General features: G+C 46.6%; 1 protein-coding gene and 1 pseudogene across 1 annotated transcript in view; one reads left to right on the top strand and one right to left on the bottom strand.

The window, feature by feature from the left end:
• DNAH8 (dynein axonemal heavy chain 8) overlaps positions 1 to 22,480 on the bottom strand; it is a 611,430-nt gene that overhangs the window by 242,311 nt on the left and 346,639 nt on the right. Inside the window, exons 44-45 of the mRNA XM_025186355.3 lie at positions 8,662 to 8,840; positions 279 to 466 (exon numbers count right to left, since the gene is read on the bottom strand). Coding sequence (XP_025042140.3) covers positions 279 to 466; positions 8,662 to 8,840 — 367 coding nt within the window. The remainder of the gene's footprint in view (positions 1 to 278; positions 467 to 8,661; positions 8,841 to 22,480) is intronic.
• Positions 18,081 to 21,723, top strand: LOC149525157 (uncharacterized; annotated as a pseudogene).

Genomic DNA, 22,480 nt, shown 5'->3' with positions numbered 1-22,480 from the left:
TGTAGCCACGGGCACGGAGTCCGAACTAGCGGACATTTAAAAATGGCGGCGCCCGGCAATATGCAAATGAAGCCCGGGAAATTCAAATCCTGGGCTTCATTTGCAACTCCGGTTGACTACATTAACCACCCTAGTTCGAGCTAGGGTGGTAGTGTAGACATACCCTAAGAGAGTTTAATGGCTAACAACTAGGAACCAAATACTGAGGTAATAACTTGTTTAACTTGTCTCTTCTTATCTAGGATTACCAAATTACACTCTTCTATTCATATATTTACCATTGTAAGAAAAATTCCAAACTCCGGATTTAACTCTACACAATCTCCATCAGAAAAAATGAACTGCTTTTTCCTTTCTTTTCTGGCTGTTAAAATTATATAAATTTGTTGTGCTGCAACTGATAAAACAGGTAATTCAATTCTGTTAAATTCGTCGAAGCATCCCCAGGAGCCTGACTGTGCAAGACCTACAATGGGAAAAGGAAAATGTGACTGTAAGATATGGCTCCTGGAAATGTTTCCCCCACAAGCCTAAGCCATTTGGTCTGCACTTCTCTTCTTGCAAATCTCTTCTATACAAACAATTTAACAGTGAGACTTGATCAGAATACAGTTTTTAAATTCTTCAGGGAATTGCCAAGTCTTGAAGAGAGATTTTCCTACATAATTTACTATGAAGATTACACTCTTAATTTTTAAAAAATTAAGATTTAGGTCATTTTAATCTACTCTCTGTTTTGGGGAGTTCAGAGTGCACTTGTGTCATACTATCAAGCTTTCCCCTGCAGCCATGAATTCTATAAACTTACTTAAAAAAATTAAAGCTAAGATTCTCAATCACAAAACTCATGATTAGGGCCCTACCAATTTCATAGTCATGCAAAACATGACATGGACTGTGAAATTAGCTCTGCCCCATGAAATCTAACCTCCTTGATATCAGTTGGCCTGGAAAGGGACAGGATTTCTCCTTCCCCTGCTCACTTCCACAGGCAGTGCAGAAGTTAAGTCACTTCTATGCTCCTGCTACAGCAGCCCCAACTGGATTTTGGGCTCCTGCCCAGGCATGGAGCATCCAGGCTGGGAGTTGCTGCTGCCGGTGGCAACTGCTATGAAGAGACACGAGTCACATGACTGCTTTCCCACATAACTCCTCCCTGTGCTATCCCTAGCCAATGGGAGGAGTCACTTCACCACTCCAGCTCTTCAGAATAGGGCAACAAAAATGATTAGGGGTTTGGAATGGGTCCCATATGAAGAGAGATTAAAAAGACTGTTCATCTTAGAAAAGAGGAGAGCAAGAGGAGATATGATAGAGGTTTATGAAATCATGACTGATGTGGAAAAAGTGAATAAGGAAAAGTTATTTTCTTGTTCCCAAAACATAAGAATGGGAACTAGGGGTCACCAAATGAAATTAATACGCAGCAGGTTTAAAACAAACAAAAGGAAGTTTTTCTTCATGCAGTGCACAGTCATTCCGTGGAACTCCAGAGGAAGATGTGAAGTCCAGGACTTTAAGGTTATGTCTACACAGCGGCATTATTTCAGAATAACTGACATTATTCCAAAATAACATAGTCCATGTCTTCACACAAGCAGTTATTTCGACATAATGTCAAAATAATGTTGAGCTGGAGGACTTCTTACTTCAACTCCTATAACCCTCATTGTATGAGGAGTAAGGAAACTGGGGGCAAGAGTGCTCTATCTCAAAATAACTGCTGTGTACACAGCATCAAAAGTCTAAATAAGCTATTTCGACTTAAGCTACACAATTAGCATAGCTCAAGTTGGATAGCTTATTTTGAGTTTAGCACTACTGTGTGGATGTACCCTATCAGCGTTCAAAAAAGAACTAAATAAATTCATGGAGGTTAGGTCCATCAATGGCTGTTACTCAGAATGGGTAGGAATAATATCCCTGGCCTCTGTAAGAGGCTGGAAATGGATGACAGGAGAGGGATTACTTGATGATCACCTGTTCTGTTTACTGCCTCTGGGGCATCTGGCATGGGCCACTGTTGGCAGACAGGATACTGAGCTAGATGGACCTTTTTGGTCTGACCCAGAATAGCCTTTCTTACAATCTTATGTTTCCACCCCACCCCCACTCAATCCCAGGCCCCGCCTCTTCCTGCACGCACTGGAGCCTACTCAACCCTTTCCCTGAAACCCCCACTCCTCCTCTACTCTTCCCTGCCCCTGTTCCACTCTCCTTGCCCCCACTCTACCTCTTCCCCCAAAGTCAATGCTCCCAAGTGCTGCATCTTGGAGGATCAGAGCAAACTGAGGCTTGCACTGGGTCATTCTGCTGCCAGCACCATAGCAGGGCCCTGGTGCTGGCAGCAGAATGACCCAGTGCAAGCCCCAGCTTGCTCTGATCCTCCAACTCCCAGCTGTGTTGCTCTGCTTCCCATTGCTAGTGAGTGAGGGTGTGGTTCCACCCCTTTTCCACAGTCCCCTTCCCTGAGCAATGCAGCTGGGTGTATGGATCAGTCTGGGAAGGGATTGCTCCACTTCCTACCACCACTGCCAGTGAGTGTGGATGGATAGCCCAACCTCTGTTGCCAGCATTAACCCCCCCCCCCCAATCCTCTGCTTCACTGGCATGAACATGAGATTGTCAAGAAAGGGGCATGGCACATGCATCTTTAGGAACTCCTACCTCTTCCAAAAGATGCAGAGAGGCACTTTTTTTCCCAGACAGGAAAATCGCAATGTAAAGGTGGAAATGGCCATTGTGATTCTAGGTGACCCAGCCTATCACTTGCTCCCCTGGCTCATGAGGCCATACAAAGGCAGCCTGAACCCAGCAAGGAGTTCAACAACAGGCTGAGCAAGTGCAGAATGGTGGTAGAATGTACGTTTGGACATTTAAAGGGGAAGTTTAGGAGTCTCCTGATTCAGCTGGACCATAGCAAACACAATATTCGCTTTGTGCTAGCAGCCTGTTGTGTGCTCCATAATCTGTGTGAGAACAAGGGGAAACTTTTTTTGGCAGCATGGGGCTAAGGCAGAGTACCTAGACAGAGAGTTTGAGCAGCCAGACACCAACATGATAGGACAGCACAGCAAGGAGCAGTGCAAATCAGAGTCACCTTGAAGGACAATTTTATGCAAGGCCAGTTTTGAAACTCTTCCCCATGGCTCTCTAAAAGTTGCACTCACATTCCCTGTGTTTGCCTTTAATCCCTCCCCTCTAGCCTGCCCCTTGCAGTTAAAGCAATAAAGAGACTGTTATTTGGGGAAAACAACAAGGAAATAGAAGAATTGGGTACCCGAAGAAGGGGGCTCAGGAACGCTCATGAGACTACCTTTTGCTTCCCAAGATCTTGGAGGGTACACTAGCCCTTGAGGTCTTCTCCCTCATGTTCTGGGGCCCCAGTGCCCTCTGGGGCCCCTGAGAATGAAGGTATGGGGCTGGAGGAGGAGGGACCAGAGGTATCATCGGGGTGGGCAGGATTCTGGAGGAGGCCCACTCCAGCCATGATGTCAAGTACTCTATCAAAGTGGTCATTGAGGCTAACATGGTATTATGCTGTCTGGCCTGCTGCTCTCTGTAGTTCTTCTCTCCTGCTGTTCTGCAATTTGGTCCAGGTGCTCAGACTATATCTTCTCCACAGGGGAGTACATGCAATCCATCTGACCCTAGAAGATGTTCTCCCTTGTCCACTTTTGCCTAGTGGAGCTGAGCCTGGTGGGCAGATGCTGTTAGAGGAGAAGTACACTGAGAGCTGGCTGCTATTCCAGCTGCATGAAGCTCCTTGCAGTGGTGATTGCTATTAAAAAGGCCACCTTTGCTAAGAGGTGTGACAATAAGCAGGAGGCTATGGGCCCCATAGAAGTTGACAGTACTAAATTCTAGTTCCACAATGGAGTAGAATCTCTGACAGTGGGAGCAACCTCTCTACATCTTTTAGAAAGCTTGTAGTTATAGGACGAGAGACACAGTCCTTCCCTCAATTTCAGCATTTCACACCTTTATTGTGGACAGATGCACCTCAACAGAACTGACTGCCAAGCCTTTAAAGTTGTAACAAATAATCCTAAACCTTTTGAATTGGAGATTGTGTAGGAGAGACGCAATGGCTAGTTGCCCAGTTAGAAGAGACTTCCAACTATAAAAGGTAAATACATCTCTTACATGGTTTCCTACTATTGAGCAGGTTATTTTGAATTGCTACTGAACAGTCCATCTCCACTGGGTTAAGCTGCTGAAGAACTAGGCCATGAGCTACACCAACTGAGGACTGGATGCAGCTGAGCCTGAAGCAATGAGGAAAGTCTGAAGACCATCTTGAAAGATCGAACAACTCTCCATCAGACAACACCACTACTGGGGTATTGTCAGTGAGCACCTGGCTGATAGATTTGATTCTGTCCTATGTGTGTGGAAGAAATTGGCACACACAACTCAAGAACATTTATGTATAAACAGACCTCATGAGAGAAACCACAAGCCATGACCCTCCAGATAAACCAAACATGCTCCCCACTTTATGGCAGAAGCCTCCGTCATCCAGATCATATAGGGAACAGTCAGTGAGACTGCGATTCCCCTGCATGCCATAATTCATCAACCAATTCCTTGCCTAGAATAAAAGCTAGCTTGTCCAGAGGGTGCAAATGAAGACAGTGCACTATCCTGAGCTATGTATGCAAACCTGAGATGCAGACTAGACTTGGGGAGGAGGAGATCACATGAGTTCATGTTGCCATAGGCCCCAGGAGCCTGAGACAGTTCCTCATTGAAATCTGGGGACTGCCTCTCAATGGCACACAAAGATCTCAAATATGAAGAAACATGGGTAGGAGCTAAAACTCCAGGACTATCCCGATAAATTCTATTAGCTGGAGAGGTATGAGAATCAATTTCTTTTGTTCACTTCCAGGCCTAATGATTGGAACAGAGTGCTCAAGAGATATTTCCACTTGCTGACAGGAGTGATCCAACACCAATCAATCAATCAATCAATCAATCTATCATCTGAGTACAGATACCTTTTGGACACCCAATGATGGAGGTAAGATGTTACCAACATAATAAATTTGGGGGAAACCCTCAATGCAGATGATATGCCAAAGAGTAGAACTGTGAACTGGAAGTGCTCTCTTCCTATTATGCACTTTAGGAATCTTTTGTGGCTTGGGTGGACTGCCATATGAAAATATGCATCCACCAGTCAAAGTCAGCATACCAGTCGTTTGGCTTTGATGAAAGGATAATAGGTACAAGAGAAACCAAAAGGAACCTCAACTTCTTGATGAAGTTGGTCAAGTTCTGAAAGTCTAGCATTGGCCTGAACCTGTTTAGCTTTGGACATGGGAAGTAGTGGAGGTAGAACCCCTGTCCTGGTATAGAGGAGTAATTTCCTTTGTAGCTTTCAAAGAACAAAGAGTTGGCACTTGTCTTAGTACAGATTTGGGAAATGGGTCTCTGAAAAGGGACATGGAAGGGAAGGCTCGAGGGGAAGCAGCTTGAAAGATCAAATAACTCTCCGTCAGAAGGAACTGAAATTTGTTCCTACAGTCTTCAAGTAGCTTATTTAGGAATTTAAACATAGCATCCAAATATGAATAGTCATATCAGGATAAGAGTCTGATGGGTAGCTATGTGCAGCTGTAGGCAGGCAATTGAATAATACCTTTTGCCAAAAAAATCTAATGTTTGTGAGTCGTTTTCTTTAAAGGCAGCTTTTGCTCTGTATTGGTAGTGTCTTTCATTTACTACTGCCATTACCGGAGAGCCTGGCATGCTTTTGACAGAACTGTCCATATGTCTGGGACAGAACTTTGCATTTATGTTCTGTGCACCTTGTCACAGGCATGACTTATGAAGAGGTTTGCAACAGGGACTTAATAAGCAACATTATCACCTTACTTGTAGAAAGGGCAAATTTCCCTGATATGTTTAGGTGTAAAATGTCCGAGTTTTTAAGGATTCTGCTCCACAAACTTCATCTGGATACCAAATGATGCAGCCATTCTTTTTAGGAGTTTTGGATACAACTTAAAGTCATCTAGTATCACGGAAGACACTTCCAAAGCTTCCTCCGGTGACAAGGATGAGATATCCAAAGAAGGCAATGTAGAAACCTCCAGAGGCTGGTCTTGCACCTCCAATATAGAGGTCAGATTTAAACAGGTTGTGGAGAATCCAGTTCTTGTATTTGTGGCAGTTGCTTTGTGCTGAACACAAATGACTTCTTGGTACAATGTGGGGAGCCCTCCCTTCTTGGTGATATGTTTATGTAAAGTAATGGGGAAGTACAACTGGTCATTGGAAACATTCCTGAAGACACCTATTAAAGCCTTTATTGGTCTCGTATGGTATAAGTTGTGCATAGACCAGGGACTCTAGTCTGTCATCCTGCTCTGATCAGAATGTCTATGAGAGCAGGAACAAGTCCTAGAAGATGCACAGAATTCTCTGAAGTGGGAGACATAGAAACTCACTTCAAACTTCAACAAGAATACCCCAAAAGGAATGGTGGTGTGGTATTGGAAAGCATCGTCAGAGATCATGACAGTGATATATGACAGGACTGTGATATCAGTGGCAACACCAGGAGCTTCCTAGATACCAATAACTGAGACAGAGACCTGTTCTCTGGGTGAATTCATAGAGGAGAGTGAGGAAAAAGGTATCTGACTTGTGGTCACAGTTGCTACAACCAATCCCAGTGTCAGTGCTGAGGTTTGCACTGGATGTGACAGCCCTGACAAAATGATGTTAGTTTGGATTAGCAGTGAAGTGGTCCCAAAAAGGAGAGCAGATCTTTTGTGGCTATACATGCCTCTGGCATTGTCCGTACTAATAATGTCCACCACTACCATCAGCAGTGATGATGGATCTATTGTTACAATGATGAAGTAGCCAGTCTTGATTAATCTGGAATGGATACAGATGTCAAAGATCATGCTTTGAGAGCCAGTAAGGAGTAGTAAGCAGTCTTCTTTTTGGGCTCTGGAGGTCAAGAGTGCTGCAAGCACCTATGCTTTTTAGAGGATTGCCCTAGCATAGAGGATATAATGGTTACCTACATGTATTGTAAATGGTGTTTTTTGAGATGTGGTTCACTTATCTGTTCCACCCATGAATGTGTGCACACCTAGCAAACTGGAGCCAGAGGCCTTTCTGTTACAGTATTCATCAAGGTGGCACAGATAGCCTGCATCTCCTTATAACCTCTCCTAAGGCTGTACAAGTGTGATGCTATCCCAACTTCCCCTTCCACCATCAGTTGCTGGAAATGTGGCTGAAGACTTACCCTGGAAATGTGGCTGAAGACTTCAGTGGGGTGGGGATATAGAGCAGGTTGTGAATAAACATGTGAACCATAATATGAAGTACTTTTACAATAGCGCTAAGTAACCATATTTTCTTCTTAGAGTGGATGATGGATGAAGCTACAGAAAATATACGAACAATGGTACTAAGAAGCTGAGCAGATGCATATGATGTTAGACCTCTTCTGGTAAAGGGTCCAAGTATGGATAGATAGCACACAGAAATGAATGCTCAGGAGCTAGCGGGATAGGACCGGATGACTATCATGTGCAGATACTTCAGATTGGCTGTGACTGCATGTTTTCACTGCAATTATCTCAGGTCACCAATACCGGGGATAAGCTAATTTGTGATCATGTCATTAAAAAGTGCATTATAATCTGTACTCATAAGGGGCTAAACACAGGAAAGTCTGAACACTTCTTAGCTTTGATTTCATTACTTTGCAACTCTGATAGTGTTCTCTTTACCATGTCTGTAATACATCTCTATTTTAACAAGACTAAAGGAGTATTTACCTCAGAAGAGCATATTTGTATAGATAGGCATCAGTATATAAAATGACTCCAAGAAATAGAGAATACAAACATAAGATTGACTTTATAACCTGGCAGTTAGAGTAGTCACTCAGGATGTAAGGAGACTTAAGAGTCAACCCCCCTGCTCTAATTATTCTTATTTACTCACAATGCGACATTTTCAAGAGGAAAAACTAAAAAATGCCTGACATTAAGCTATCTTATAGCACAATGGTTAAAACAAGTCACCTGAGAGGTAGCAGATACCTGTTCAAATTCCTTCTCCCCATCATGTGTAGAGGGAATTTGGACCTAGGCTATCCCACCTCTCAGGTGAGCACCCTAACCCCTGGGCTGAAAATTATGAGGGAGATACAGCAGAAACATTTTGTGTAAGTTCATCTATTGGGACCTGATCCAGTAAGCAGGTTCTGAGCAAACTTATTGGATCAGCCCCCCTAGGAGAATTAAGCTGCTCAATGCCTTTTTTCTTCTGGTCTGTGAATTGCTCTAAACAGGAGATTGGATTTAGATGCCCACAGAGAGGCAGCAGAACTTCTGTTCAGAGGCAGTAACAAGTTAGTAGTGAATTTCTACTGCAAAAGCATAGGCACCAAGCAAGTTAAAGCAAGAGTTGTGTGCACTGCAGTGATCCCCAAACTGGGACTTAGGGCTGAATGCTGAAAAGTAGTTAGGTGCCTCAGCAACTTAGAAACCTAACCCTCATTTTCAAAAGTGATATAGGCACTTAGGCAATTTGGAGTCCTCCTACTTGCTCTTAACTATTATAATTTAATAAAAAATAATTTTCACTTTTTTCCTCAATACAGTCAACATAAAAAAATCTTACCTTTGAAAATTCTACCTAAGCCTCTGAAGTCCATTTGGTCAGAACAGTTAAATACTACTACATATTTTCCCAGAGCCTTTCCCATGTCTTTTGTCGTTTCTGTTTTACCAGTTCCAGCTGGTCCTGCTGGAGCTCCTCCCATGTTCATTCCCAAAGCCTGAGCTAAGGTTATATAGCATCTGTAAATGTTAATTCAAATTAATTAACTATAGATAAAAGTGATGAATAAACTCTACATGCATATAATAAAGCAATAAATATGGACTATATCCCTCAATTGAATTGTACTTTTCTCTGAAATTAATCCTAATAACAGTAGTACTATGTACAGGAGAAGATGCTACTCAACATGAGTGACAGTGGCAAAATATGGCTTTTAAATATCAATGTAATAAATAAATCTTAACCTGATTCACCTACAGACTATAGGTATAAGATAAAATACAATATATGCTACCTAAACAATCAAGCAATATACAAAGCACATAAAGAATTGTCATTATCAGTTATCACAGCTCTTTTTAAAGAGCAGATTCTGATATGCTTGCACATGTTTAGCAGTACCCATAAAGCTTCAATGAATTGGACTAAATGCCCATGCAGAGGACCATCTCCAAAGAAAGGTGGGTGGGAAATAGTCTTGGGCTCAGCCCCTTCAGGATGCCAGCTAACGTATGTGAGCCAACACAATTCAGAGATGTTTGTAGCTAGTACAGGACAACAGTAAATCGCCATCCTCCTATAATTCCCACACTCCCAGGAAAAGGGGAAGAAGGGAGGGAACTGTGCCTCAGATATTTCTCTGAGATACAATGCATCCTGAATCAACTGCAGTTATACTCACAATCCAAACTTCTCTTAATAAAATGCTAACTTGTGACCTTGCTTTGCTTGACCACACAGGAGTATCAGTACACTCAACCCCCACTGCTTGGTTTAGCTAGATTTAGGTTTGTTGTATTCCTGTTCTCTAGATCCTCTTCCCTGTGAGACAATGAATGGGAAAGGGTGGGAGAGACAGACTGAACAAAACCTTAGGTCAGAATAGATGTCCAGACATAAGAAAGAAGCAACATGCATGTTTTCCAGGGCTAAAGTAATTTACTCAGAGGCAAGGGAATTACTGTGCCCCTCTGAGTCAGACAGTTCTTTGGTAAAGCTGCTCCTAGAGAGGAGAAGTTAAGTATAAGTCACCCTTGCTCAAGGCCAAGACTAAAGATTTGATCTAATCCCAAGTGGGAATGATTCATGGAGTATAAATAAACTCTAGGATTGAGATAAAGAAAATATAGGTCACTTGAACAACTAAGGCCAAAAAGCAGGTTACTGACCTGCTAGCCCATGAGCCTTTTTGGTACTATCATTTTTTAAAATGTTCATGCATATATTATATTATATATACATGATGGACCTTTCTGCATGGTAGCTTAAAGGTAGAGGTTGTCCTGTTTCCATGGAAGCAGTAGTAAGCAGAGATCCTGGGTGAATATTTTGACTAAAAATGAATACATCTTCATCCAATTTTAGGTAATTACTTTTTTTACTTTACAGTAGTGAATACTATGAAAATTTTCTCAATTGCATAACCATTAACATATCAACTACTAAATATTTAATAATGGAAGTCATGCTTCACATGAAAAATAAGCTTATTCTACATATATTTCTCAAACTTAAAATCAATTTTGGTAGTTTTTATATGTATTAATTTACTCCAGGATTCTCTTGGAAAGAATGAAGATAGGAATTGATAGACAACTCAGGGAAGAATAGGCCGGCATCCAAAACAAGAGATCTTGTACTGACCAAATAGCAACTCTCAGCGTGATCATAGAATAGTCGCTTGAGTAGAATTCCTCCCCTGTACATAACCTTCACAGACTTTGAAAAAGCCTTTGACAGTGTTGATAGAGACACTTTGCGGAAACTGCTGCAACACCGTGGCATCCCATCCAAAATTATTAACCTGATCTGTTCAACATACAAACCCTCAGCATGCCAAGTTGTTCGCAATAGTGTCTTGACAGAATCCATCAGCATACTCTCAGGAGTACGACAATGGTGCCTATTGTCACCTTTCCTGTTCTTGATCACAATGAGCTGGATTATGAGCAGGACAACAGATGGCCATCAACAGGGCATTCAGTGGACACTTTTCAAACAGCTAGAGGATATTGATATTGCTTTCACATCAACATGAAAGCATGGAAGAAAAGTTTGCAACATTAGAAAAAACTGCCTCAATGATTGGACTGAGCATTAACAAGGGAAAGACCAAGAAAATGAGGATCAACCAATCCAACAACAACATCATCACACAGGGAGGGGATGACCTGGAAGATGTGGAGCAGTTCATCTACTTGGGGAGTATTGGTGGCAGAAATGGAGGAACAGACAACGATATCGATGCTAGGATAGGGAAAGCAACAACTGGATTCAAGACTCTTTGTCCCATACGGAGTTAAAAAATAATATCTGCAAAGATGAAACTGCGAATCTTCAATACAAATGTGAAGAGTGTGCTCTTGTACTGATGCAAGGCCTGGCATACTAAAAAGTCTTCAAATCACAAGCTACAGACATTTGTAAACTGATGCCTGAGGTACATCCTTCACATCAAAGACTTTGGCAAGACTTTGTCACAAATGAGGAATTTTGGAACAGAGCAGGACAAGAACCACTTGACATTCAAATCAAGAGAAGAAAGTGAGGATGGCTAGGCTACACACTCAGAAAACCATCATCCAGCATAGTCCATCAAGCTCTCACATGGAACCCCAACGGAAAACACAAAAGAGGAAGACCTCGGACAACGTGGAGATCTACCGAGACTGAAGGACAAGAACTGGGGTACTCCTGGAGTCAGGTAGAAGTTTTGTCTCAAGACAGAGTGAGACTTGTAGATGATATATGCTCTACTCAGAGTACAAGGGTTTAAGAAGAAGAAGAAGTTACTGTGACTTACGATTTACACATTTTGTTCTCTGTGATTACTGAATGAACAATGGAATCTGTTTTAGAGGTTCCCAGAAAGCAGTCCTGAACTGAGTAAAGGTCTAAAAACACATGTTATATGTAATATGAAGGCTCCTTTCCTAGAACAGACCAAACCAAAAGACCTGGAATCATAAAATAATCTTTTAAGGGACAAAGATTTAAAAATTTGCCACCATTCTGGAATATAAAACACCAACAAAACAGCTAATATATCTTAGCACCTAAACTGCAGAAAGATCTTTCCACACATGAAAACTCTGCAGTAGCATGAAAGACAGACAAAACCCTCCACCTATAGAGTATGTCTAGACTACATTCCTCTGGCGACAGAGGGATGTAAATTAGACATACCGAAATTGCTAATGAAGCAGGGATTTAAATATCCCGTACTTCATTAGAATAAAAATGGCCGCCGCTTTTTGCCGACGCAGCAAGTTCCCAGCAAAAAGCGGCAGTCTAGACATGGATCGGTCAACAAAGAAAGCCTTTTCCGACTGATCCCTTATGCCTCGTGCAACAAGGTTTACAGGATCGGTCGGAAAAGGCTTTCCATGTCGACTGATCCCTGTCTAGACTGCCACTTTTTGCCTGCAAATTGCCATGTTGGAAAAAAGCGGCAGCCATTTTTATTCTAATGAAGTGTGGGATATTTAAATCCTCATTTCATTAGTAATTTTGGTATGTCTAATTTACATCCCTCAGAAGGATGTAGGCTAGACGTACCCATAGTGAGAAAGTTGGTCATATGTCATGCAAATCAATAAAGGGAATGGGAGCATCATCCACCAGAGTATATGAAAAAAGTCTATAAATGATTAAAGTATCCAAGTATGTGAAAGAGAGCAAGTGCTGAGAGAGAAAAGGTCATGAAACCTTTTGGGAAAAAACCCTGTAGATCAGGCCATTCAGAAAGCTATCAATAAGGACACAAGCAACTGTTGGGACCAAAGAATTGAGTCTGAGGTGGAGCAGTGAGCATGTATTAACTACCTGCAGAGAACAGAAATATCTATTTTAAGAAACTAAAGCAAACAGTAAAGGTCGACATCTGGCATATCTCATGCAGATCTTGAGGCACCCAGGACAGAGAGAGATGGAAAAATGTGTCAGTCATTGAGAGATGTACTGGAGAAGACCTGGGTCAATTCCTCTGTAGAATCAAATGAATTAGTCTGTCTCTCCACTTGTTCTGTCGCTCCTGAAGATGTTAGAGAGGATCTGTTACTTGCAAAGAAGAAAAGAGAAAGTGCGTATATAGTATTCAGCTATAACAGATTAGAAACACGAGTTCTGCAACTAACCCAGAACTGCGATGATAGGCTGCCAAAAAAAACCCAAGACATTCAGGGTATGTCTAGACTACATGGCTCCGTTGACGGAGCCATGTAGATGAGTTTACTAGACATAGGAAAATGAAGCGGCGATTTAAATAATCACCGCTTCATTTACATCAAAATGGCTGCTGTGCTGTGCCGATCAGCTGTTTGGTGGTACAGCGGGGCAGTCTGGACGCGCCGCGGTCAACAAGGGAAGCCTTTGTCGACCGCTCCAGTATGCCTTGCGAAATGAGGTTTACCAGAGCGGTCAAAAAAGGCTTCCCTTGTTGACCGCAGCACGTCCAGACTGCCCCACTGTGCTGCCAAACAGCTGATTGGCACAGCGCAGTGGCCATTTTGATGTAAATGAAGCGGTGATTATTTAAATCGCCACTTCATTTTCCTATGTCTAGTAAACTCATCTACATGGCTCTGTCAACGGAGCCATGTAGTCTAGACATACCCCCAGAGACAAAGAAATCCAGGAAAACAAAAAGCCTGAAACAAGAAGATTGCATTAAGGGAAGATCACATATCCCACAGGAATCTGGACATGACAGAAGTACAACAGCATCCCTTAGAAAAAATGGTTATTTACCGCATAACTTTTGTTCCTCAAGATATGTTGCTTACGTTCATTCCATGTTGGTGTGCGCATGCTGCATGCACAAGTTCCAGAAGCTTTTTACCCTTAGCAGTACCCATTGAGCCCCCTGAAGTGGCACCACCATATTGGTGCATATATACCCCCGCTGGCCCTCCACCCCCTCAGTTCCTTCTTGCTGGAGAAGTTCCAATGAAGGAGAGGTGGGTGGGATTTGGAATGGACATAAGAAACACACCTTGAAGAACAACAGTTACGAGGTAAGTAACCCTTTTTTCTTCTTTGAGTGCTTATGTCCATTTCATGTAGGTGACTCCCAAGCTATACCTAGAAGGGGAAGGTCAGAACCTATGAGGCTATGGACTGTAACATGACCCTATCAAGAGCTTCATCTTCCCTGGCCTGATGTGCTATCACATAGGGTGATAAATATATAGATGGACAACCAGGTAGCTGCCCTGCAAATATCCAGGATCACTACCTGTGCCAGGAAAGCCATGGACAAGGCTTGGTCCCTGGTGGAATGGGTGGTGATGAGAGGGGCAGGCTTTCCTGCCAGGTCATAGTATGCTCTAATGTATATCATGATCCATGAAGATAAGTGCTGTGCCGATATCAGAAGGCCCTACATCCTGTCTTCTATTGAAATGAAGAGCTACATGGACTTACTAAATGGATTTGTTCTGTCTAAATAAAATGCTAGAGCTCTTCTTACATCTATAGAGTGTAATGCCTGTTCTTTGTGGGTCGCACACAGTTTGGGATAAAAAACTGGTAAGTTGTCCTGGGACATGTGGAGCAGCGACACCACCGTGGGCAAAAAGACCAGGTGTGGTCATAGCTTCACCTTGTCCTTAAAGAACACTGTATAAGGGGGCCCTGATGTGAGGACCCTCAATTCTAAAACCCATCTGGACAACCTAATGGCCACCAAAAAGGCTACCTTCCAAGAGAGATGTGACAGGGAAGAGGAAGTTACTCACCCTGTGCAGTAATGACATTTCTTCAAGGTGTGTGTCCCTGTGGATGCTCCACTTGAGGTGTCGGGCTTGTCCGGGCACTGCAGGTCGGAGAGCTGTTAGCCGTGGTCCAGCTGGACCGCGCATGCATGGGTCGTGTGCTGCTCGCGCTGATTGTTAGCTTATGCTGAGTCCGGCTTCCCACCAGTTCCTCCGAACTGGATCACTCCTGAAAAACATAAGGAAGAAACTCCGAAGAGAGGAGGAGGGTGGGTCGTGGAGTACCCACAGGGACACACACCTCGAAGAAACATCATTACTGCACAAGGTGAATAACTTCCTCTTCTTCTTCGGTGGTGTCCCTGTGGGTGCTCCACTTGAGGTGAGTACAGAGCAGTAGCCTCATCTGCAGAGGAGGGATCAGAGTCAGGATTTGTCTGCTATGGACAGCACCGCAGAGGCCAGTGCTGATCCTCGAGCAATTGTGTTGATGGCATAGTGCTTAGCAAAAGTTATGTCCAAAGACCATGTCGCCATAAGGCGAATGTCTTGGATTGAAACTCCTTTGAGAAAAGCTAGGGAAGAGGATGTTACTATAGCGGAATGAGACATAATAGGCGTTGATATGGACTTATTGTGTAAAGTATAGCAAGTGGTAATACATTTCACGATTATTTTAGATATTCACTGTGAAGACAACGGTTGGCCCTTGGATCTTCCATCAGAGCACAGGAAAAGCCACTGGGATCATCGAAATTGGCAAGTCCATTCCAGATAGAAAGTGAGCACCCTGCGGACATCCAAGATATGTAGACGGGCTTCATAAGTCGTTGCATGTGGTTTGGGGTAAGAAGTTGAGAGTATTATTGGTTCATTGATATGAAATTCCGAATTCACCTTCGGCAGAAATTTTGGGTGAGATTGTAACATTACTCCTTGGTTGGTGAACAGGGTATATGGAGAAGCGGCCAAAAGAGCTTCCAATTCTCCAACTCATCTGGCCGATGTTATAGCTAGAAGGAATACCACCTTCATGGTGAGAGTCTAAATGTCACATGTGGCTAAAGACTCAAAGGTTGGATATGTGAGAGTATCCAAAACAAACTCAAGATCCCACAGAGCGGGTGGTTTCCTGTGCGGAGGGTGTAAGTTCATTAAGCCCTTCAGGAAACGTTTAGTCATTGGGTGAGACATAATTGAAAAGCCTTCAATTGATTGTCGAAATGCAGAAATCACTGAAAGATGGACTTTAATAGATGAAAGACCCAGTTTAGAGCAGTGTAGATGGAGGGCATAGTCCAGAATGCAGTGAATTGGAGTGGACATCGCATTGAAACCATTGGCTATACAGCAGGAATGAAACCAATACCACTTATAAAGGTAAGTCTTTCGTGTGGAGTCACGTCTGCTATGAAGTAATATTTGTTTCACTTCTTGTGAGCAAAGTGCTTCTGTACTATGGAACCAGCTAGGAGCTATGCCGTGAGGTGCATTCGGTCGATTTGTGGTTGTGGCATGAACATACCCGGCTACATGAGCAAATCTGGTCATTTGGGTACCGGATATGGTGGTCGGTGAGGTATTTGCAGAGTACAGGTAGCCAGGTCTTTGTGGGCCAGAACGGAGCTATTAGTATCACCGTGACTGTGTCGTTGATTATCTTCTCCAGCACTCTCGGGAGAAGTGGGACAGGAGGAAAAGAGAAGAGAAGATGATGAGTCCAGCTTATCAGGAACACATCTCCCTGAGATTTGGGGCCCAGACTGTCTCTAGAACAATATCTGGGACATTTCACATTGAGATGTGTGGCAAACAAGTCTATAGCGGGGTGTCCTCAGCATTGGAATATTGAAAGGACTACTTCCTGATTGAGTTCCCACTCGTGTTGAGGAAAGAGGTGTCTGCTCAAGACATCTGCAATGGAATTGTCCTAGCCAGGTAGGTATATTGCCATAATAGTGATTTTGTGACTGATATACCAATTCCAGAGCTTTGTGGCTTCTGCACACAGGGATCTTGATCAGGCTCCTCCCTGTCGGTTGATGTAGCACACTGTGGTAGTGTTGTCGGAGAAGACCTGAACTGTCTGACCACGGATCCTCGGAAGGAATGTCTTGCATGGCTTGAACACCGCCCTGAGTTCTAGAAAATTGATGTGTTGCAGGGCTTCCTGAGCATTCCATTGGCCTTGAGTGAATTCGCCCGCACAGTGGGCTCCCTATCCTAGGAGAGAAGCTTCTGAAGTAATTTGGACAGTGGGATGTGGACGGTGGAAAGGAATCCCGGAGAACATGTTGGTTGTAGAAGTCCATCACGTGAGGGATCGTTTCACTGTTGATGGCAGTGTTACCAGCTTGTGTAGGTCGCAATTGCTCAGACGATTTATGGACGCCAGCCAATGTTGAAAGCACCTGATGCATAGTCTGGCATGCTGTACTACATATGTCGTCTCTGCCATGTGTCACAAGAGTTGGAGACAGGTAAGTATTGACACTCTTGGGCTGAGGGACAGCGTTTGTGAGAGGTTCTGTATTTTGTGATACCTTTCTGCAGGAAGATAGGCTTTGGCCGTCATAGAATCTAACTGTGCCCCAATGAACAAGAGGGATCTTTGTGGTACGAGCGAGGACTTTGGGACATTTAATACAAGGCCCAGATCCATGAATAAGTCTCTTGTGACTTAAGTAGCCAACAGTGCACTTTCGAATGAATGAGCTTTGATCAAGCAATCATCTAGCTATGGGAAGTTTGTTATACCTTAACAATGAAGATACACTGCCACCACTGCAAGGGTCTTTGAGAAAACTCTGGGGGTACGTCTACACTACAGCGCTAATTCGAACTAACTTAGTTCTAATTAGTTAATTCGAACTAAGCTAATTCGAATTAACGCATCTAGAACTAAAAACTAGTTCGAATTAGCGTTTTGCTAATTCGAATTAGTGCGTCCACACTGATTGGACGCAGGGGGGCATTTAAGGGCAGCTGAAACCGGTTCTGGCAGGGCATCAGGTCAGTAGTTGCTTTGTGTGGCTGCTGTCTGAGGCTATCTGAGGCTCGAGCTTAAAGGGACCCCCCTGGACAGCCGGTTCTCAGCTTTTCCTGCTTGCTTGCCAACCTTGCCGAGGGACAGCAAAGCGTTGGTCTCTGTGCCCATCTGTATCGGTGTTTCCCTTCGGGAACGCCGCTTAAGGTGGCAACATGGAGCCACAGCTCGCCCTGCACCTTCCAGTGCATTTTCTGGACTTGCTGCTGTAAGCCTGCCACCAATGGCTCGAGGCTGCCTGACACCTCCTGGTGCACGTCAGCCCCCTGCCTCTCCGCCTGGCCGCTTTTGGGGCCGTGGAGGAGCCGCGGCGGCGCCCCGGCACAGGCGTGCCCCGCCGCGTCTGGTGTCTGGACACCAGCACCGACTGGTGGGACCGCATCGTCCTGGAGCGCTGGGAGGACCGACAGTGGACCCAGAACTTCAGGATGAGGAGGGACACCTTCCTGGAGCTCTGCGAGTGGCTCGCCCCTGCCCTGCGCAGAAGAGACACTCGCATGAGGCCCGCCATCCCCCTCCAGAAGTGGGTGGCCATTGCCCTCTGGAAGCTCTCCACGCCGGACAGCTACCGATCCATCAGGAACCAGTTCGGCATGGGGAGATCCACCGTCGGAGTGGTGCTCATGCAGGTATGGCACTCGTCGGTCACCGAGCCGGGGGAGAGGGGGGCTGCGAGGAGGGGATGGGTCGCCCCAGGGAAAACAGGGTGACGGGGGGGAGGCAAAAGTGCCCCGCACCGGAGGGGCTGGTCTGTCCCAGCCGTACTACACGCCGCCAGGGGGGTTGCTTCCGGGAGTGGGGCGCAGGGCACTGCCAGAGCACGAATGCTCCCTGCCACCTGGGCGCCCCACTGATTGGCGCTTTGCTGTGTCTCTCTCCGCAGGTGGTAAAGGCCATCAACCGGGTGCTGCTCCACAGGGTGGTCCGCCTCGCCGTCCCGGACGCCGTCATCCGGGGGTTCGGCGCCCTCGGCTTCCCCAACTGCGGGGGGAGCATCGGCGGGGGGGGCATAGACGGGATGCACATCCCCATCCGTGCCACGCAACACCAGGCGTCCCGGTACGTCAACCGCAAGGGGTACTTCTCCATCCTCCTGCAGGCCGTGTGTGACCACCGGGGACAGTTCACGGACATTAATGTGGGCTGGTCTGGCAAAGCACACAACGCCCGGGTGTACCGCAACTCCCCCGTGTGCCAGCGGCTGCAGGCTGGGACCTTCTTCCCCGACCGCCACATCAGGGTCGGGGACGTGGACATGCCCATGTGCCTGGTGGGGGATGCTGCTTACCCACTGCAGCCGTGGCTGATGAAGCCCTACACGGGGCACCTCAATCTCTCCCGCCAGGCCTTCAATGCCAGGCTGACCAGGGCCCGCATTGTGGTGGAGGGAGCCTTCGGGCGACTGAAAGCCCGCTTTCGATGCCTCCTCACCCGTCTGGACCTGGCCGAGCACAACATCCCTCCCGTGGTGGCAGCATGTTGTGTGATCCACAATTTGTGTGAGCGAAAGGGGGAGGCTTTCCTGCCAGCCTGGATGTCTGAGGCTGACCGCGTGGCTGGACACTACGGTCAGCCCCGCACCGCCGCCATCCGGGAAGCCCAGCGGGGGGCCGTCCGGATCCGGGAAGCCCTGTGGGACAGCTTCCAGGTGGAGGAGGAGGACTGACCTCTCCCTTGCATGCCCCACTGGGGCCTTCTTCCACCCTACCCCGCTTCCCCTTTCCCCTCCCTACCTACTGTAAAATAAAGACACCTGTTTTTCAAACAAAAACGTATGTTTATTTCACATAACTGGGGTGGGGGAAGGGAGGAATGAGGGTGGGAGAGGGGAGGGGGAAACCTGGGACGAGGGAGCTGGAAGGGGAGGAAAGGGAGGAAGGGAAAGGAAAGCTCAGGGGTGGGAGTCTGGCTGCCTCTCCCGTCTCGCCACACTGCGGGTCCGGGGGCGTCGGTGGGAAATGGTGTGGAGGGGGGGCAGGAGGGACGGGGGGTGTGGAGGAAGCAGGAGCGGGAGCAGGAGGGGGAGCAGGGAGAGCAGGAGGAGCAAGGGGAGCAGCAGGGGGAGCAGGAGCAGGAGGAATTGGGAAGCGGTCGAGCAGGCTCTGGAGGTGGCCTCGCAAGGCACGGCCCTGCTTCTCCAGGGCCTCCAAACTCCTCCGGCGCAGCCTCAGGTCCTCCTGGACCCAGTGGTCCTGGGTGCGGAGCTGGTGATCCAGGAACCGGAGGTGCCGCCTCTGGTAGTCCTCCTCATTCCTGGCTCTCCTGCTTGCCCGGGCACGGGCAGCTGCTGCAGGCGGTGTGGTGCACCCTGCAGACCCAGGTGCTGCGGCTGTGGTGCAACAAGAACAGCGGTCAATTACCCCAGGGGCCCAGGTGTGTGAAACCCAGCTCCCCTCTGCAAGGCCAGGGACCCTGCAGGATCCCCAGCTGCTGCTCCGTGGTGGGCAAGACCCAGGCGCACGGTCCCAGGGCTCCCTCTCGCCCCAGCCCCCGTACACATAAGGGGAGCACGATGGTACTCACAGGTGGACGCCTCTCTGGCCTCGAACAACACAGGCGAGCGGCTCTGTGGGGTGCCTCGGGGGTCCCGGGTCCTGGGCAGGCTGCGGGCAGGCTCCTGGCTCTCGGAGCCCTCCTCCTCCTCCTCCATCTCCTGGAGCGGTCCCTCTGCCCCGGGGTCTATCATGTCCCAGGGGGCAGGGACGGCATGAGCCCCCAGGAGGCAGTCCAGGGTGTGGAAGTGGGGGCAGGCCTCCGGGTCGGCCCCTGGCTGGCAGGCCCGGGAGTAGGACTGCCGCAGATCTTTGATCTTGCAGCGCACCTGCTCCCGGCTGCGCTGGTGGCCCCTGGCGGCCAGGCTGGCAGCCATGCGGCTGTAGACAGCCGCGTTCCTGTGGTTAGTGCGGAGATCGTGGACATTGGAAGCTTCCCCCCAAACCTCGATGAGGTCCACGATCTCCGCACTTGACCAAGCGGGCGCCCGCCTCTTGCGTCCCCGGGCAGGCTCCTGGGAGCCGCCAGGCTGGTCCTGGGGAGCAGTGGAGGGCTGGGTGTCCTCGAGTGGCTGGCTCATGTTGTGGCAGGTGCAAGGTCTGCTGGCACGGGTGCTGGCAGCCTTGCAACTGGCACAAACTGTGTAGCCAGCCCGTGGCCCTTTAAGGGCTCCGGGGCTGGGAGGGGGGCAATAGAGTTTCCCTGGTGTTGGCCAGAGTGGCCACCAGGGAAACCTGTGAAGGGCTAGCCTCCCACTAGTTCGAATTAAGGGTCTACACAGTTCGAACTAGGCTTAATCCTCGTAAAATGAGGTTTACCTACTTCGAACTAAGCGCTCCGTTAGTTCGAATTAAATTCAAACTAACGGAGCGCTAGTGTAGCGCCTATGAAAGTTAGTTCAAACTAACGTCTGTTAGTTCGAACTAACTTTGTAGTGTAGACATACCCTGGGTGTGGAGGAAGGGTCAAGCGGGAGGAATTAGTACTGAAAGTGCTGTTTGCCTATGACGAACCTCAGAAAACGTCTGTGTGCTGGGTGTATTGTCATGTGGAAATATGCATCTTGCTGATCGAAGGACGTGAACCAATCGCCTTTGTTCAAAGTTGGGAATATAGAAGGTAGAGTTACCATCCTGAATTTCTGCTTCCCGAGGTACCGATTGAGATTGCAAAGGTCCAGGATGGGTCTCCATCCTCCTGATTTCTTTTCGGTGAGGAAATAGCGGGAGTAGAATCTCTTTCCCCCAAATTGATCGGATACTGCCTCCACCACACCAATCTCTATGAGACGGAGAATCTCCTGCATTAGAGATTCTCGTGAGATGGGTCCCTGAAAAGGGACAAGGTTGGAGATGGGGCAGAACAGGAAAGAAGAGGGATGGAGTATCCTGATATTACTATCTCCCGGACCCAGCAGTCGGAGGTTATGGTAAACCATCTGTGTTGGTACGGTCTCAATCGATGATGGAATAACTTCTGTGTTCCTGGGTTGTACGTTAAAAGAATGGTTCTCAGTCCCTCAATCGGACCATCAAACTTGCTGTCTGTTGTTTTGGGAATTAGGGTTTTGTCTGGTTTGTGGTCTTCGCTTTTGTTGACGTGGTCTGGAGCGTTGTTGTTGTTGTTGTGGGTGGTCCTGCTGTCTGAACCTGGGCGCCCCATATGAGAAGGACCTCTGTTTGAAGTAGGGAGTATATCATTTGCGATGATATGGAGGTGTATACATCCTTAACGTGTTCAGGGTAGTTCTAGAACACTTGCCCAAGTGCAAAACTTGGTCCGTTTTCTCTGCAAATAAGCTCTGTCTGTCAAAGGGCAGGTCTTCTACATTAGATTGTAAATCCTTAGGTACAGATGCCATCTGTAGCCACGAAGACCACCTCATAACTACTGACATCACCATGGCCCTTGCCACTGCATCGGCAATATCCAGGGAAATTTGTAAGGCCGTTGTTGAGGCTGTATAGCCTTCCTGAATAACTGATTTTAAGAGCTGCCGTTTCTCGTCAGGCAAGTTCTCTAAAACTGCTACCATCTTTGAATGATTATCAAAGCTATGGTTAGACAGATGAGCAATGTAGTTCGCCAGTCTCAGTATAAGTGTGGCTGAAGAATAAATTTTCTGTCCAAAGTGATCTAAGCGTTTAGATTCTTTATCATCAGCAGCATTCCTATATTGTGGCATCTTAGATTTTTGCTGGGCTGCATTCACAACTAACGAGTTCAGTTGAGGGTGCATGAACAAAAATTTCATCCCCTTCGGGGGAATGAAACATGAGTGGGCTGAGAGGATGCCAGTGTCTGCCATATGTCATTGGCAATTTCTAGGATTGCGTCATCAAAGGGCAATTTTAGATTTTGGGGATTTTTGAAGGTTCTTCAACAGCTTATGTTGTTTTTGTTG

This window comes from Pelodiscus sinensis, chromosome 3 (genome assembly GCF_052426305.1).
Source record: "Pelodiscus sinensis isolate ZL-2025 chromosome 3, ASM5242630v1, whole genome shotgun sequence".
NCBI classification, from domain to species: domain Eukaryota; kingdom Metazoa; phylum Chordata; order Testudines; family Trionychidae; genus Pelodiscus; species Pelodiscus sinensis.
The sequence above is the reverse complement of the archived record's forward strand: the minus strand, read 5'-3'. Positions and strand labels throughout refer to the sequence as shown.